The sequence below is a fragment of the Drosophila teissieri genome, unplaced genomic scaffold (genome assembly GCF_016746235.2).
Source record: "Drosophila teissieri strain GT53w unplaced genomic scaffold, Prin_Dtei_1.1 Segkk53_quiver_pilon_scaf, whole genome shotgun sequence".
Taxonomy (NCBI): Eukaryota; Metazoa; Arthropoda; class Insecta; order Diptera; family Drosophilidae; genus Drosophila; species Drosophila teissieri.
In genome coordinates, this window is record NW_025225012.1 from 1 (window position 1) to 17794 (window position 17794).

At 34.6% G+C, this 17794-nt stretch overlaps 1 protein-coding gene and 1 non-coding gene across 2 annotated transcripts; both read right to left on the reverse strand.

The window, feature by feature from the left end:
- Nucleotides 1-14679: 14679 nt before the first annotated feature.
- LOC122625674 lies at nucleotides 14680-14872 on the reverse strand. Its single transcript, XR_006326629.1, has one exon. It is a non-coding gene; the product is annotated as a U2 spliceosomal RNA (small nuclear RNA).
- An 88-nt stretch (nucleotides 14873-14960) lies between these two features.
- LOC122625665 lies at nucleotides 14961-17525 on the reverse strand. Its single transcript, XM_043805766.1, has one exon. The coding sequence runs from the start codon at nucleotides 17523-17525 to the stop codon at nucleotides 14961-14963; it is 2565 nt and encodes an 854-aa protein (XP_043661701.1).
- Nucleotides 17526-17794: the final 269 nt, after the last annotated feature.

The following is a 17794-nucleotide window of genomic DNA, read 5'->3' on the forward strand; positions in this document are numbered from 1 at the left end:
TTTGTTTTTGTAAGCACAGTTCGATTGGAAATTTAATTACGAATTCAACGAGATATGACATTCCATATTTGGACCCATATTTCAATGTTCTTGTCAAAATACTGATATTTAAATCGCAAAAAAACAGAAAATCGATTTCGGACAAAATCCAAAATCATCATCAAAAATTGGAAAAAATTAAAAAAAAATCATTTTTTTTTGTAAACACAGTTGATTGGAAAATTTAATTACGAATTCAACGAGATATGACATTCCATATTTGGACCCATATTTCGAATGTTTTATCAAAATACTGAATATAAAATCGCAAAAAAACAGAAAATCGATTTTCGGACAAAATCCAAAAATCATCATCAAAAATTGGAAAAAAATTTAAAAAAAATGCATTTTTTTTGGTAAACACAGTTTGATTGGAAATTTAATTACGAATTCAACGAGATATGACATTCCATATTTGGACTCATATTTCGAATGTCCTTATCAAAATACTGATATTTAAATCGCAAAAAAACAGAAAATCGATTTTCGGACAAATCCAAAAATCATCATCAAAAATTGGAAAAAATTAAAAAAAAAATTCATTTGTTTTTGTAAGCACAGTTCGATTGGAAATTTAATTACGAATTCAACGAGATATGACATTCCATATTTGGACCCATATTTCAAATGTTCTGGTCAAAATACTAATATTTAAATCGCAAAAAAACAGAAAATCGATTTTCGGACAAAATCCAAAAATCATCATCAAAAATTGGAAAAAAATTTTTAAATAATTCACTTTTTTTGGTAAACACAGTTTGATTGGAAATTTAATTACGAATTCAACGAGATATGACATTCCATATTTGGACCCATATTTCAAATGTTCTGATCAAAATACTGATCTAATCGCAAAAAAAACAGAAAATCGATTTTCGGACAAAATCCAAAAATCATCATCAAAAATTGGAAAAATAAATTTTTAAAAAATGAATTTTTTTTGGTAAACACAGTTTGATTGGAAATTTAATTACGAATTCAACGAGATATGACATTCCATATTTGGACCCATATTTCGAATGTTCTTATCAAAATACTGATATTTAAATCGCAAAAAAACAGAAAATCGATTTTCGGACAAAATCCAAAAATCATCATCAAAAATTGGAAAAAAATTTTAAAAAAATGCATTTTTTTTGGTAAACACAGTTTGATTGGAAATTTAATTACGAATTCAACGAGATATGACATTCCATATTTGGACCCATATTTCGAATGTTCTTATCAAAATACTGATATTTAAATCGCAAAAAAACAGAAAATCGATTTTCGGACAAAATCCAAAAATCATCATCAAAAATTGGAAAAAAATTTTAAAAAAATGCATTTTTTTTGGTAAACACAGTTTGATTGGAAATTTAATTACGAATTCAACGAGATATGACATTCCATATTTGGACCCATATTTCGAATGTTCTTATCAAAATACTGATATTTAAATCGCAAAAAAACAGAAAATCGATTTTCGGACAAAATCCAAAAATCATCATCAAAAATTGGAAAAAATTAAAAAAAAATTCATTTTTTTTGTAAGCACAGTTCGATTGGAAATTTAATTACGAATTCAACGAGATATGACATTCCATATTTGGACCCATATTTCAATGTTCTGATCAAAATACTATATTTAAATCGCAAAAAAACAGAAAATCGATTTTCGGACAAAATCCAAAAATCATCATCAAAAATTGGAAAAAATTAAAAAAAAATCTTTTTTTTTGTAAACACAGTTTGATTGGAAATTTAATTACGAATTCAACGAGATATGACATTCCATATTTGGACCCATATTTCAAATGTTCTGATCAAAATACTGATATTTAAATCGCAAAAAAACAGAAAATCGATTTTCGGACAAAATCCAAAAATCATCATCAAAAATTGGAAAAAATTTTTTAAAAAATTTCTTTTTTTTTTTGTAAACACAGTTTGATTGGAAATTTAATTACGAATTCAACGAGATATGACATTCCATATTTGGACCCATATTTCGAATGTTCTTATCAAAATACTGATATTTAAATCGCAAAAAAACAGAAAATCGATTTTCGGACAAAATCCAAAAATCATCATCAAAAATTGGAAAAAATTAAAAAAAAAATTCATTTTTTTTGTAAGCACAGTTCGATTGGAAATTTAATTACGAATTCAACGAGATATGACATTCCATATTTGGACCCATATTTCAAATGTTCTGATCAAAATACTAATATTTAAATCGCAAAGAAACAGAAAATCGATTTTCGGACAAAATCCAAAAATCATCATCAAAAATTGGAAAAAATTAAAAAAAAAATTCATTTTTTTTGTAAGCACAGTTCGATTGGAAATTTAATTACGAATTCAACGAGATATGACATTCCATATTTGGACCCATATTTCAAATGTTCTGATCAAAATACTGATATTTAAATCGCAAAAAAACAGAAAATCGATTTTCGGACAAAATCCAAAAATCATCATCAAAAATTGGAAAAAATTAAAAAAAAAATTCATTTTTTTTTGTAAACACAGTTTGATTGCAAATTTAATTACGAATTCAATGAGATATGACATTCCATATTTGGACCCATATTTTGAATGTTCTGATCAAAATACTGATATTTAAATCGCAAAAAAATAGAAAATCGATTTTCGGACAAATCCAAAAATCATCATCAAAAATTGGAAAAAATTAAAAAAAAAAAATCATTTTTTTTTTGTAAGCACAGTTCGATTGGAAATTTAATTACGAATTCAACGAGATATGACATTCCATATTTCGAATGTTCTGATCAAAATACTAATATTTAAATCGCAAAAAAACAGAAAATCGATTTTCGGACAAAATCCAAAAATCATCATCAAAAATTGAAAAAAATTAAAAAAAAAATTCATTTTTTTTGGTAAACACAGTTCGATTGGAAATTTAATTACGAATTCAACGAGATATGACATTCCATATTTGGACCCATATTTCAAATGTTCTGATCAAAATACTGATATTTAAATCGCAAAAAAACAGAAAATCGATTTTCGGACAAAATCCAAAAATCATCATCAAAAATTGGAAAAAATTAAAAAAAAATTCATTTTTTTTTGTAAGCACAGTTTGATTGGAAATTTAATTACGAATTCAACGAGATATGACATTCCATATTTGGACCCATATTTCGAATGTTCTTATCAAAATACTGATATTTAAATCGCAAAAAAACAGAAAATCGATTTTCGGACAAAATCCAAAAATCATCATCAAAAATTGGAAAAAATTAAAAAACAAATTCATTTTTTTTGTAAGCACAGTTCGATTGGAAATTTAATTACGAATTCAACGAGATATGACATTCCATATTTGGACCCATATTTCAAATGTTCTGATCAAAATACTGATATTTAAATCGCAAAAAAACAGAAAATCGATTTTCGGACAAAATCCAAAAATCATCATCAAAAATTGGAAAAAAATTTAAAAAAAATGCAATTTTTTTTTGGTAAACACAGTTTGATTGGAAATTTAATTACGAATTCAACGAGATATGACATTCCATATTTGGACCCATATTTCGAATGTTCTTATCAAAATACTGATATTTAAATCGCAAAAAAACAGAAAATCGATTTTCGGACAAAATCCAAAAATCATCATCAAAAATTGGAAAAAATTAAAAAAAAAAATCATTTTTTTTTGTAAACACAGTTTGATTGCAAATTTAATTACGAATTCAATGAGATATGACATTCCATATTTGGACCCATATTTTGAATGTTCTGATCAAAATACTGATATTTAAATCGCAAAAAAATAGAAAATCGATTTTCGGACAAATCCAAAAATCATCATCAAAAATTGGAAAAAATTAAAAAAAAAAAATTTATATTTTTTTGTAAGCACAGTTCGATTGGAAATTTAATTACAAATCCAACGAGATATGACATTCCATATTCGGACCCATATTTCGAATGTTCTGGTCTAATACTAATATTTAAATCGCAAAAAAACAGAAAATCTATTTTCGGACAAAATCCAAAAATCATCATCAAAAATTGGAAAAAAATTAAAAAAAAAATGCATTTTTTTTGGTAAACACAGTTCGATTGGAAATTTAATTACGAATTCAACGAGATATGACATTCCATATTTGGGCCCATATTTCAAATGTTCTGATCAAAATACTGATATTTAAATCGCAAAAAAACAGAAAATCGATTTTCGGACAAAATCCAAAAATCATCATCAAAAATTGGAAATAATTAAAAAAAAAATTCATTTTTTTTTGTAAGCACAGTTTGATTGGAAATTAAATTACGAATTCAACGAGATATGACAATTCATATTTGGACCCATATTTCGAATGTTCTTATCAAAATACTGATATTTAAATCGCAAAAAAACAGAAAATCGATTTTCGGACAAAATCCAAAAATCATCATCAAAAATTGGAAAAAATTAAAAAAAAAATTCATTTGTTTTTGTAAGCACAGTTCGATTGGAAATTTAATTACGAATTCAACGAGATATGAAATTCCATATTTGGACCCATATTTCAAGTGTTCTGATCAAAATACTGATATTTAAATCGCAAAAAAACAGAAAATCGATTTTCGGACAAAATCCAAAAATCATCATCAAAAATTGGAAAAAAATTTAAAAAAAATGCTTTTTTTTTGGTAAACACAGTTTGATTGGAAATTTAATTACGAATTCAACGAGATATGACATTCCATATTTGGACCCATATTTCGAATGTTCTTATCAAAATACTGATATTTAAATCGCAAAAAAACAGAAAATCGATTTTCGGATAAAATCCAAAAATCATCATCAAAAATTGGAAAAAAAATTTTAAAAAATGCATTTTTTTTGGTAAACACAGTTTGATTGGAAATTTAATTACGAATTCAACGAGATATGACATTCCATATTTGGACCCATATTTCGAATGTTCTTATCAAAATACTGATATTTAAATCGCAAAAAAACAGAAAATCGATTTTCGGACAAAATCCAAAAATCATCATCAAAAATTGGAAAAAAATTTAAAAAAAATGCATTTTTTTGGTAAACACAGTTTAATTGGAAATTTAATTACGAATTCAACGAGATATGACATTCCATATTTGGACCCATATTTCAAATGTTCTGGTCAAAAACTAATATTTAAATCGCAAAAAAACAGAAAATCGATTTTCGGACAAAATCCAAAAATCATCATCAAAAATTGGAAAAAATTAAAAAAAAAATTCATTTTTTTTTTAAACACAGTTTGATTGGAAATTTAATTACGAATTCAACGAGATATGACATTCTATATTTGGACCCATATTTCGAATGTTCTTATCAAAATACTGATATTTAAATCGCAAAAAAACAGAAAATCGATTTTCGGACAAATCCAAAAATCGTCATCAAAAATTGGAAAAAATTAAAAAAAAAATGCATTTGTTTTTGTAAGCACAGTTCGATTGGAAATTTAATTACGAATTCAACGAGATATGACATTCCATATTTGAACCCATATTTCAAATGTTCTGATCAAAATACTGATATTTAAATCGCAAAAAAACAGAAAATCGAATTTCGGACAAAATCCAAAAATCATCATCAAAAATTGGAAAAAATTTAAAAAAAAATTCATTTTTTTTTGTAAACACAGTTTGATTGGAAATTTAATTACGAATTCAACGAGATATGACATTCTATATTTGGACCCATATTTCGAATGTTCTGATCAAAATACTGATATTTAAATCGCAAAAAAACAGAAAATCGATTTTCGGACAAATCCAAAAATCATCATCAAAAATTGGAAAAAATAAAAAAAAAAATTCATTTTTTTTTGTAAGCACAGTTCGATTGGAAATTTAATTACGAATTCAACGAGATATGACATTCCATATTTGGACCCATATTTCAAATGTTTTGATCAAAATACTGATATTTAAATCGCAAAAAAAAGAAAATCGATTATCGGACAAAATCCAAAAATCATCATCAAAAATTGGAAAAAATTAACAAAAAAATTAATTTTTTTTTGTAAGCACAGTTCGATTGGAAATTTAATTACGAATTCAACGAGATATGACATTTCATATTCCATATTAAAAAAACAGAAAATCGATTTTCGGACAAAATCCAAAAATCATCATCAAAAATTGGAAAAAATTAAAAAAAAAACTAATTTTTTTTTGTAAACACAGTTTGATTGGAAATTTAATTACGAATTCAACGAGATATGACATTCCATATTTGGACCCATATTTCAAATGTTCTGATCAAAATACTGATATTTAAATCGCAAAAAAAAGAAAATCGATTTTCGGACAAAATCCGAAAATCATCATCAAAAATTGGAAAAAATTAAAAAAAAAATTCATTTGTTTTTGTAAGCACAGTTCGATTGGAAATTTAATTACGAATTCAACGAGATATGACATTCCATATTTGGACCCATATTTCAAATGTTCTGGTCAAAATACTAATATTTAAATCGCAAAACAACAGAAAATCGAATTTCGGACAAAATCCAAATATCATCATCAAAAATTGGAAAAAATTAAAAAAAAAATTCATTTTTTTTTGTAAACACAGTTTGATTGGAAATTTAATTACGAATTCAACGAGATATGACATTCCATATTTGGACCCATATTTCAAATGTTTTGATCAAAATACTGATATTTAAATCGCAAAAAAACAGAAAATCGATTATCGGACAAAATCCAAAAATCATCATCAAAAATTGGAAAAAATTAAAAAAAAAATTCATTTTTTTTTGTAAGCACAGTTCGATTGGAAATTTAATTACGAATTCAACGAGATATGACATTCCATATTTGGACCCATATTTCAAATGTTCTGATCAAAATACTGATATTTAAATCGCAAAAAAACAGAAAATCGATTTTCGGACAAAATCCAAAAATCATCATCAAAAATTGGAAAAAATTAAAAAAAAAAAATCTTTTTTTTTTGTAAGCACAGTTCGATTGGAAATTTAATTACGAATTCAACGAGATATGACATTCCATATTCGGACCCATATTTCGAAGGTTCTGGTCTAATACTAATATTTAAATCGCAAAAAAACAGAAAATCGATTTTCGGGCAAAATCCAAAAATCATCATCAAAAATTGGAAAAAATTAAAAAAAAAATCTTTTTTTTTTGTAAGCACAGTTCGATTGGAAATTTAATTACGAATTCAACGAGATATGACATTCCATATTTGGACCCATATTTCGAATGTTCTGATCAAAATACTGATATTTAAATCGCAAAAAAACAGAAAATCGATTTTCGGACAAAATCCAAAAATCATCATCAAAAATTGGAAAAAATTAAAAAAAAAAATTCATTTTTTTTTGTAAGTACAGTTCGATTGGAAATTTAATTACGAATTCAACGAGATATGACATTCCATATTTGGACCCATATTTCGAATGTTCTGATCAAAATACTGATATTTAAATCGCAAAAAAAAGAAAATCGATTATCGGACAAAATCCAAAAATCATCATCAAAAATTGGAAAAAATTAAAAAAAAAATTCATTTTTTTTTGTAAGCACAGTTCGATTGGAAATTTAATTACGAATTCAACGAGATATGACATTCCATATTCGGACCCATATTTCGAAGGTTCTGGTCTAATACTAATATTTAAATCGCAAAAAAAAGAAAATCGATTTTCGGACAAAATCCAAAAATCATCATCAAAAATTGGAAAAAATTAAAAAAAAAAATTCATTTTTTTTTGTAAGTACAGTTCGATTGGAAATTTAATTACGAATTCAACGAGATATGACATTCCATATTTGGACCCATATTTCAAATGTTCTGATCAAAATACTGATATTTAAATCGCAAAAAAAAAAGAAAATCGATTTTCGGACAAAATCCAAAAATCATCATCAAAAATTTGAAAAAAATTTTAAAAAAATTCATTTTTTTGGTAAACACAGTTTGATTGGAAATTTAATTACGAATTCAACGAGATATGACATTCCATATTTGGACCCATATTTCGAATGTTCTGGTCAAAATACTAATATTTAAATCGCAAAAAAACAGAAAATCGATTTTCGGACAAAATTTAAAAATCATCATCAAAAATTGAAAAAAATTAAAAAAAAAATTCATTTTTTTTGTAAACACAGTTTGATTGGAAATTTAATTACGAATTCAACGAGATATGACATTCCATATTTGGACCTATTGAAATACTAAAAATATTATGTATGTTAATTTGGCAACAACCATATACTGAAATTTGGTAACACTGATATGAATCTATTCTTTTTGTTTTTCTGAGAACTTCTTTCTTCTTGTGTTAACTTCCGAACGACTCACAACGCTGTCACGCTTATGTCAAATAAAACAATTATTAAACTTTAACTAAATCGCCTCGCGTTTTACTCCTCCATTTCCAATAGGTAACGGGCCCAGGAGTAGTATAGACTTTAATAATTGTGTGTGATCAAGAGGAAAATAATTATTGTGTTAATTAGCTTGAACATTATTTATAAACATGAGCGGACAAGGGCTCTGTGCGATCGACAAATTGGACGGCGAAAATTACGCAGTATGGTCGGTGCAACTGAAGAGTGTATTGGTGCACTCAGGTATGTGGTCGTTAGTGTGCGGAAGACGCGTGAAGCAAGAAAGTGATACAGTTGAGCAAGGAGCCCAATTCGACGAACTAGACGAAAAAGCATTAGCAACAATATTGCTGTGCGTGAAGGCTTCAGAAATTAATTTGATTAAAAACTGTGCTAGTTCTAAAGAAGCTTGGGACAAGCTTGCAGCTGTGTACAAACCTCGTGGACCCGCCAGAAAAATTATCTTGTTCAGGAAATTACTCCGGTTGAGTTTGTCGGAAAGTGCGTGCGTGCAAAATTACATAAACGATTTTGTGGATATCGTCGAAAAACTGAAAGAAATTGATATGGATTTCTGAAGATATTCTTACTATTTTGATGCTGTCGAAACTCGGTAAGAAATTCGAAAATTTCGTGGTAGCGATCGAAACGCGTGAACAGTTACCGACTCTCTCTGGTTTAAAAGTGAAAATTATAGAAGAGGGAGAGAGACAAAGTGTGAGTTCGGACGAAACGGAACTTTGTGTGCAGCAAGCATTTGTGTCGTGTCCCAGTGGAAAGGGAGACAAGAAAAATAGATCGGCGCAAAAGAACAGTTATGCAAAAAAGAATACAAAATGCTTTCGATGTGGTCGCGAGGGTCACTTTATTGCGCAGTGCAAAGTGAAAGACAAAAATGACGAAATAGAAACATCTGCAAAAGAGAAGTCGTTTACTCTGCTTGCAAGTGTAAATAAAAAGGACGTTTTAACGAAAACGATGTGGTGCTTGGACAGTGGAGCAACTGCTCACATGTGTTGTGAAAGGTCGTGGTTCGCGGACATTAAAGAGCATAAAGAGAAAATATTACTTGCAGGAGAAAACTATATATTTTCGGATGGCGTCGGTACGGTGGACGTTAAAACAAAGAATGGTTCCGTTAATTTGAAAAATGTGCTTTACGTAAAAAACTTGCAAAGTAATTTCATATCGGTAGCGAAAGCCGTTGACAAAGGGTATAAAGTGATTTTTCACAAGCATAGTGCGTATATAAAGAACGGTCAAAATGAAGAAGTGTTACAGGCAAGAAAAGCTGGAAATCTTTTTGTTGTTGATACTCCGAACAATCGGTGCATGTACTTGTGTGCAAATGATGAGTTGTGGAAGTGGCATTATCGTTATGGTCATTTGAACATGGCGAGCCTAAAAAGGATGGCAAGTAACAATATGGTCAATGGCTTAAAGTCGATCAAAAATGTTGTGGACATAGACCGAATTACATGTGAAACCTGTGCTAAAGGTAACATCTGTGTGAAACCATTCCCAAAAATGGCAGAAAATCGTGCGGACAAAGTGCTAGGGCTAGTGCATTCGGACATTTGCGGGCCAATGAACAAAGTATCTGCCGGTGGAGCAAGATATTTCGTAACATTTATTGATGACTACTCGCGTTATATGTTCGTATATTTTTTGAAAACCCGTGATGAATTGCTTCCCACGTTTAAAGACTTTGTCGCGTTTGCAGAAAAACAGACCGGTGAAAAACTTAAAGCAATTCGCAGCGATAACGGTCGCGAATATATAAGCCACGAGTTTCAGAAGTTCCTATCTGAAAACGGTATTAAGCGGCAATTGACAGTACCGTACACTCCGCAGCAAAACGGGGTTGCTGAGCGCGCTAACCGGACACTAGTGGAAATGGCAAGGAGCATGCTTATACATTCAGGAGTGAATGAGTTCCTGTGGGGAGAAGCAGTTAGGACTGCAGCATATCTACGCAACAGATCGGATACAAGGTCGTTGAAGAGTCAAACACCATTCGAACTGTGGTCAGGTAAAAAGCCTTCGATATCGCATTTAAAAATCTTTGGATGCAAAGCGATTGCATTAAATAAGAAACATGCAGATAAATTCAAGCCAAAAGGCATTGAATGCATGATGATAGGGTATTCAACAACAGCGAAGGCCTACAGATTAATGCGCATTGGATCGAACCAGGTAATCGAAAGTAGAGACGTCGTTTTTCTAGAGGAAACTATAGGGTATCCGAAGAATGGAAACAGCGAGAACGAGACGGCACTTATTGACGAAATTGGAGTTGATTGTTCGCAGATTTTGGCAGTGGACAACAACAAAGATGGTGCAGAGGTGCTCGAGGAAGAGCAAATTGACAGTTAGGTTAGTGAAGCTGATAGTTCTGATGTTTACGAGAGTGCAAAGAGCGATGATAGCGAAGAACGGGAAATTCGTGGTCCTGGTCGTCCTAAGAAGATAAAAACTGGAAAACCCGGGCGCCCACGAAAACAATACAACTTGTTGAACATGATGGAGGTTCAAGATGTCAAGGTACCTGTTACGTTTGCTGAAGCGACACAGTCTGAAATGAGTCAAGAGTAGCATTAATTCAGAAGGAGATTGGCGCCCTCGAAGCTAATCAGACATGGGAGCTACAGGACTTACCAGAAGGTAAAAAAGCCATCGGTAGTAAGTGGGTTTTTGGCATCAAAGGAGATAAGGATGGCAATGTGATGCGATTTAAATCGAGGTTGGTGGCTAAAGGATGTGCACAACAATATGGTATCGACTTTTTTGAAACGTTTTCACCAGTTGTCAGATATTCGTCGGTAAGACTTATTATATCTCTGGCTGTTGAGCATAACTTATTTCTACATCAGATGGATGTATCGACAGCTTACTTAAATAGCGAATTGAGCGAAGAAGTCTATATGAAGCAACCCGATGGATTTGATTATAAGCATCATGGAAAAGTTTTGAGACTAAAGAAGTCACTTTACGGGCTAAAACAGAGCGGTAGAGAGTGGAACGCCAAGCTCAATAAAGTCTTGCAAAAACTGCACTTTGTTCCCTGCGCCAGCGAGCCGTGTGTGTACACACGCAATGAGAAGGACGATATTAATATAATTGCAGTGTATGTCGACGATCATCTTATTGCAAGCTCATGTAAAAATGATTTGATTGGTATAAAAGAGTCAATTGGCAATGAGTATAAAGTAGTAGATAGCGGTCAGCTTAATCATTTCTTGGGCATCGAAGTTGAGCGAGAAGGTGAAACTGGATCCATATCCATAGGTCACAAGACATATATCGAGAGTATGCTACACACCTGGGGTATGTTAGACTGCAAATCGGTAGCATCGCCTTTGGAGGCAAATTTCCAAGTTAAGTGTACTGATCCTAACTGCAAGCCTGTTAACGAAAAGGACTACCAATCACTTATAGGATCACTAATGTATTTGGCAATTACAACCAGGCCAGATATAATGCATTCAGTTGCAAAATTGGCTCAAAGAAATGTGAACCCACATAAGGAGCATGAAGTCGCTGCCAAGCGTATACTAAGGTATTTGAAGGGCACCTCAAACTTAAAGCTTCATTATCAATCAACAGGTAAACCGATTCACGGCTACGTCGACGCAGATTGGGCAAATGACACATCGGATCGTAAATCCTACAGTGGATATGTCTTCATAAACGCAGCTGGTCCAATATCCTGGGAGTCCAAGAAGCAAAGTCTGGTGGCATTATCCAGCACGGAGGCCGAATATGTTGCATTGTCCATTGCAGCAAGAGAAGCAGTATTTATAAAAAAGTTTCTGAAGGAAATGGGTTTTTTGATAGATCACTCAATTTTAATTTTTTGCGATAATCAGAGTGCTTTATGTTTAGCTAAGAATCCAGTATTACATAATAGAAGTAAGCATATCGACATAAAGTACCACTATGTTAGGGAACTTTATTCCAAAAAGGAAATTGATGTAAAATATATTTGTACAAATGACATGTTATCAGATATATTAACAAAAAACCTACAGAAAAACAAGCATTTAAAATGTATAACTGAAATGAATTGTTTCTGAATATGTTGTTGAGAAGGAGTATTGAAATACTAAAAATATTATGTATGTTAATTTGGCAACAACCATATACTGAAATTTGGTAACACTGATATGAATCTATTCTTTTTGTTTTTCTGAGAACTTCCTTCTTCTTGTGTTAACTTCCGAACGACTCACAACGCTGTCACGCTTATGTCAAATAAAACAATTATTAAACTTTAACTAAATCGCCTCGCGTTTTACTCCTCCATTTCCTATAGGACCCATATTTCGAATGTTCTGATCAAAATACTGATATTTAAATCGCAAAATAACAGAAAATCGATTTTCGGACAAAATCCAAAAATCATCAACAAAAATTGGAAAAAATTAAAAAAAATCTTTTTTTTGGTAAGCACAGTTCGATTGGAAATTTAATTACGAATTCAACGAGATATGACATTCCATATTCGGACCCATATTTCGAATGTTCTGATCAAAATACTGATATTTAAATCGCAAAAAAACAGAAAATCGATTTTCGGACAAAATCCAAAAATCATCATCAAAAATTGGAAAAAAATTTTAAAAAAAATTCATTTTTTTTGGTAAACATAGTTTGATTGGAAATTTAATTACGAATTCAACGAGATATGACATTCCATATTTGGACCCATATTTCAAATGTTCTGGTCAAAATACTAATATTTAAATCGCAAAAAAACAGAAAATCGATTTTCGGACAAAATCCAAAAATCATCATCAAAAATTGGAAAAAATTAAAAAAAAAATTCATTTTTTTTGTAAGCACAGTTCGATTGGAAATTTAATTACGAATTCAACGAGATATGACATTCCATATTTGGACCCATATTTCAAATGTTCTGATCAAAATACTGATATTTAAATCGCAAAAAAAACAGAAAATCAATTTTCGGACAAAATCCAAAAATCATCATCAAAAATTGGAAAAAAAATTTTTAAAAAATGCATTTTTTTTGGTAAACACAGTTTGATTGGAAATTTAATTACGAATTCAACGAGATATGACATTCCATATTTGGACCCATATTTTAAATGTTCTGATCAAAATACTGATATTTAAATCGCAAAAAAACAGAAAATCGATTTTCGGACAACAAATCATCATCATAAATTGGAAAAAAATTTTAAAAAAATTCATTTTTTTTGGTAAATACAGTTTAATTGGAAATTTAATTACGAATTCAACAAGATATGACATTCCATATTTGGACCCATATTTAAAATGTTCTGATCAAAATACTGATATTTAATTTGCAAAAAAACAGAAAATCGATTTTCGGACAAAATCCAAAAATCATCATCAAAAATTGGAAAAAAATTTAAAAAAACATGCTTTTGTTTGGTAAACACAGTTTGATTGGAAATTTAATTACGAATTCAACGAGATATGACATTCCATATTTGGACCCATATTTCAAATGTTCTGGTCAAAATACTAATATTTAAATCGCAAAAAAACAGAAAATCGATTTTCGGACAAAATCCAAAAATCATCATCAAAAATTGGAAAAAATTAAAAAAAAAATTCATTTTTTTTTGTAAGCACAGTTCGATTGGAAATTTAATTACGAATTCAACGAGATATGACATTCCATATTTGGACCCATATTTCAAATGTTCTGATCAAAATACTGATATTTAAATCGCAATAAAACAGAAAATCGATTTTCGGACAAAATCCAAAAATCATCATCAAAAATTGGAAAAAAATTTTAAAAAAATGCTTTTGTTTGGTAAACACTGTTTGATTGGAAATTTAATTACGAATTCAACGAGATATGACATTCCATATTTGGACCCATGTTTCAAATGTTCTGATCAAAATACTGATATTTAAATCGCAAAAAAACAGAAAATCGATTTTCGGACAAAATCCAAAATAATCATCAAAAATTGGAAAAAATTAAAAAAAAATCATTTTTTTTGTAAGCACAGTTCGATTGGAAATTTAATTACGAATTCAACGAGATATGACATTCCATATTTGGACCCATATTTCGAATGTTCTGATCAAAATACTGATATTTAAATCGCAAAAAAAAAGAAAATCGATTTTCGGACAAAATCCAAAAATCATCATCAAAAATTGGAAAAAATTTTTTAAAAAAATGCATTTTTTTTGGTAAACACAGTTTGATTGGGAATTTAATTACGTATTCAACGCATAGAGTTTCAGTTTACTATAAGATGTTTAGATTTATTATTCAGTTGGGCCGAAATCCCGGCGGTATTGCAATACCGGGCCAACCCGCGATAGAGGTGGAGCAAGCTCCTAGCACTCCGTCTGATTCCAAAAATCAGTTTAACATTTGTTGTTCTCCAATGGAGGAACTATCAGATGTTAAGCTGATAAGAACAGATTTAAAAAAAAATTAGCCATATGGCCAGTAAATGTTTGCCTGCCTCTGGGGCAGGCTGTTGTATTTTTATTTTTTTCTTTTTCAAATTTTATATTATTATTTAATTATTTTTAATTTTTATTTTTTAATTGGAGGGAGCTTCACTTGGCAGGGTGAACTGCCTGATCCCGGACACATGCTCCACATAGATGTCCCGGGACCACCTGATGGTGTCGGCCACCATCAGTCTGCGCATCAGGCCAGCATAAAACCTGGAGACACCCAAAGTCTTGAGGACCCTTTCGTTCTTAGGGTCCCACGAGCCCAAGGCTCCGACAATGAATGCCTCCAGTTTTACCTGGTATCCCATGGCGCGCAGGGCTTCAGCTAGGGGGCGGTATTTTTCTTCTTTCTCGCCCCTCGCGTTATCAAACGCTTCAGTCCCGTTCTCGAACGGAACAGTCACGTCAACTATGACGATTTTTCTGCTCCGTTCGTCGCGCCATACCAGGTCCGGCCTGAGGGCCGCCATGTCCTCGGCGACCCCTTCCACGCGGCAGTTCACCCTGGGGGTCCCCAGCCGTGAGCCAGCCTTGGCGAGGCGATCCATCACCGCGTTGTGCCTCTGCTGCATTGCGTTTGAGTGGTGCATGCAGTGGCACAACACGTGTGGAACGCTCTCCAGCTGATATCCACAGACCCGGCAGCGCTTGTCGCCGCTGCCCCATCGGATCGCTCCGTTGACTGGGAGGACTCCCAGTCGGGCTCTGTGGATAAACCGCCAGTCAGCAAACCTGGTAAAGCTACCGTCGCGTATGAACGCGTTGCTGACTGGGGTTAGCGTGGAGAGCTTCGCCACCTTCCCCTGGTCGGGTTTATTTAGGAGGATGGTCAGGAACTCATCCTGAGCTGCGCACCTGAGACGTTGGATGAGTTGGGACCTGGAGTTCGAGTCGGTGGCCACTGGTCGGTTTCTTTGTCCTCTACACTCGACCAGTAGCTCACCTCCTCTCCAGGCCCAACGCACCCCCAGATGCACAGCTTGCCTTTTGGTGGTCATCCGCACCCTCGACCAGAATCCGGCGTCGCCAAAGCTGGCTATCTCCCCGGATAGAGTGGAGCCTGAGAGAAAGTGGGCCATCTCGTCGCCGGATGGCTCCCGGTTTATTTTTCGTTTTACCGCTTCTCTCAGGCCTTCTCTTGCAATCCGGGAGACGACCTCCCCAGGGCAGGACACCATGCGGTGAGCCTGGGCGATAGTTGCCAATATAGATGAAGGTAGTATGCCCGCTCCACCTTTCTTCAGCGGGGTGTACACTACCTCCGCGCTCGCCCTCTGCGGCAGATACAGCCATTTTTTGATGTGTTCTTTTATGGCTGTATCCAGATGACGCAGCGGGGCCCGCAAGGTGGCGCCACTTCGTAGCACGAAGTCAAGCTTCGGTGCCACGAAGGTGCGGGCCGCGTCGATCTTTTGCCACGGGGCGAGCAGCGAGTCATCTATCTTGGCGATGTCCCCAACTATCGCTTCCATCGCTGCCCTGGGTGTTTGGTCCACGTTTAGACCCACGGGGATGCCGAGATATTCGTAGGCATCCCCCTCTGTCATTGCCGGTATTGGCGTGCCACGGACGTGGAAGCCGGTCTGCACTGGCCTCCGCGAGGATTTCTTCCCCGTGAGGTGTAGGGTCGCGCACTTCCCGGGGTTGAAGTGCAGACCGGCTTCTATTGCGGCGTCGTCCGCAGCACGCAACAAGGACCTCATCTCCTCTGGGGAGCTCGCAATTAGCACCAGGTCATCGGCGTACGCCAGCGTGCTAATGCGGCTCCCATAGAGCAGGTACCCCGCGTTGACGGTTTTGACTTTGCGAAGTACCCGCTCTATTGCGATGTTGAAGAGGATTGGGCTGGCTGGGCAGCCCTGTCTGACCCCCGCTTCGATCGGGATCTCTTCCGACATGCCATCAATGGTTTTGGCGGTGGTCGCGGCGCCGGTGGCCAACTGGTGGATTATGGTCCGGATCCTCGAGGGGATCCCCATACCGGCGACCGCGTCCATGATGGTGGCATGCGGAATCGACCCGAACGCGTTGGACAGGTCCATCCAGTCCATGATGAGGTCCTTGCCTTGGCGTCTGCTCTCCTCCAGCACTTGGCCAAGAACAAAATTGTGTTCATGGCAGCCTTCGTGCTGGAGGAAGCCCTTCTGCTCCTCGCTGAGCCTTCCTCCGTTAGTGAGGAACGCCGTCAGCCTGTCTGCCATGACGGCCGCGAACAATTTGGGGATGGTGTCACCCATGGAAAGAGGCCTCCAATTTGACAGGTCAGTTCTGTCCCCTTTCTTGTGGATTAAGACCGTTCTGGACTTTTTCCACAGATCGGGGACATGACCTGTCCTCAGGCAGGCGTTGAATACTGCCGTGAGCATGGAGGCCTTCGGGTCTGTTTTCTTCAAATTTCCATAGGTGACACCATCGGGACCCGGCGCAGAGCTGTGTGTCCTTCTCAGGCGTGCGAGCACCTCCTCCTGTGTGAGGGGACTCACGAGCGTGTCCACGCGGGCCTCTTCTCCTGGCACGCACCAAGCGGGCCAATCAAAGGGCCGCACACGCTCGTCGGCATTTCTGGCGAACATCTGCCTGAGATGGGCGTACACAGCTCTGCCTGGCAGATCGCAGGGGGGAGAGGACTGCCCCAGGACTTCTCGCATGGCGCGAGGTCGATTGGTCCTGTATATCTGTTGGATCCTCTTCGCTGCGTCTGCCAGTGCTTGCGGTCCGCGCCTACCCTGTGAGGTGGGCTCGCCACCTTCCAGTGCGTCCACTGGCACCCGTGACAACGGGGCTCAGCGCAGGATGGGGCCTGTTCCCGGGAAGCATCGCGCGGCTCGGCGTCGTGCAGAGTACGCGCCTGCTTGTGGGGACAGGCGTACCGCGTTCGCTGGCTCTCGTCGTCACAGGGCTCAGCGCTGACTGTCTC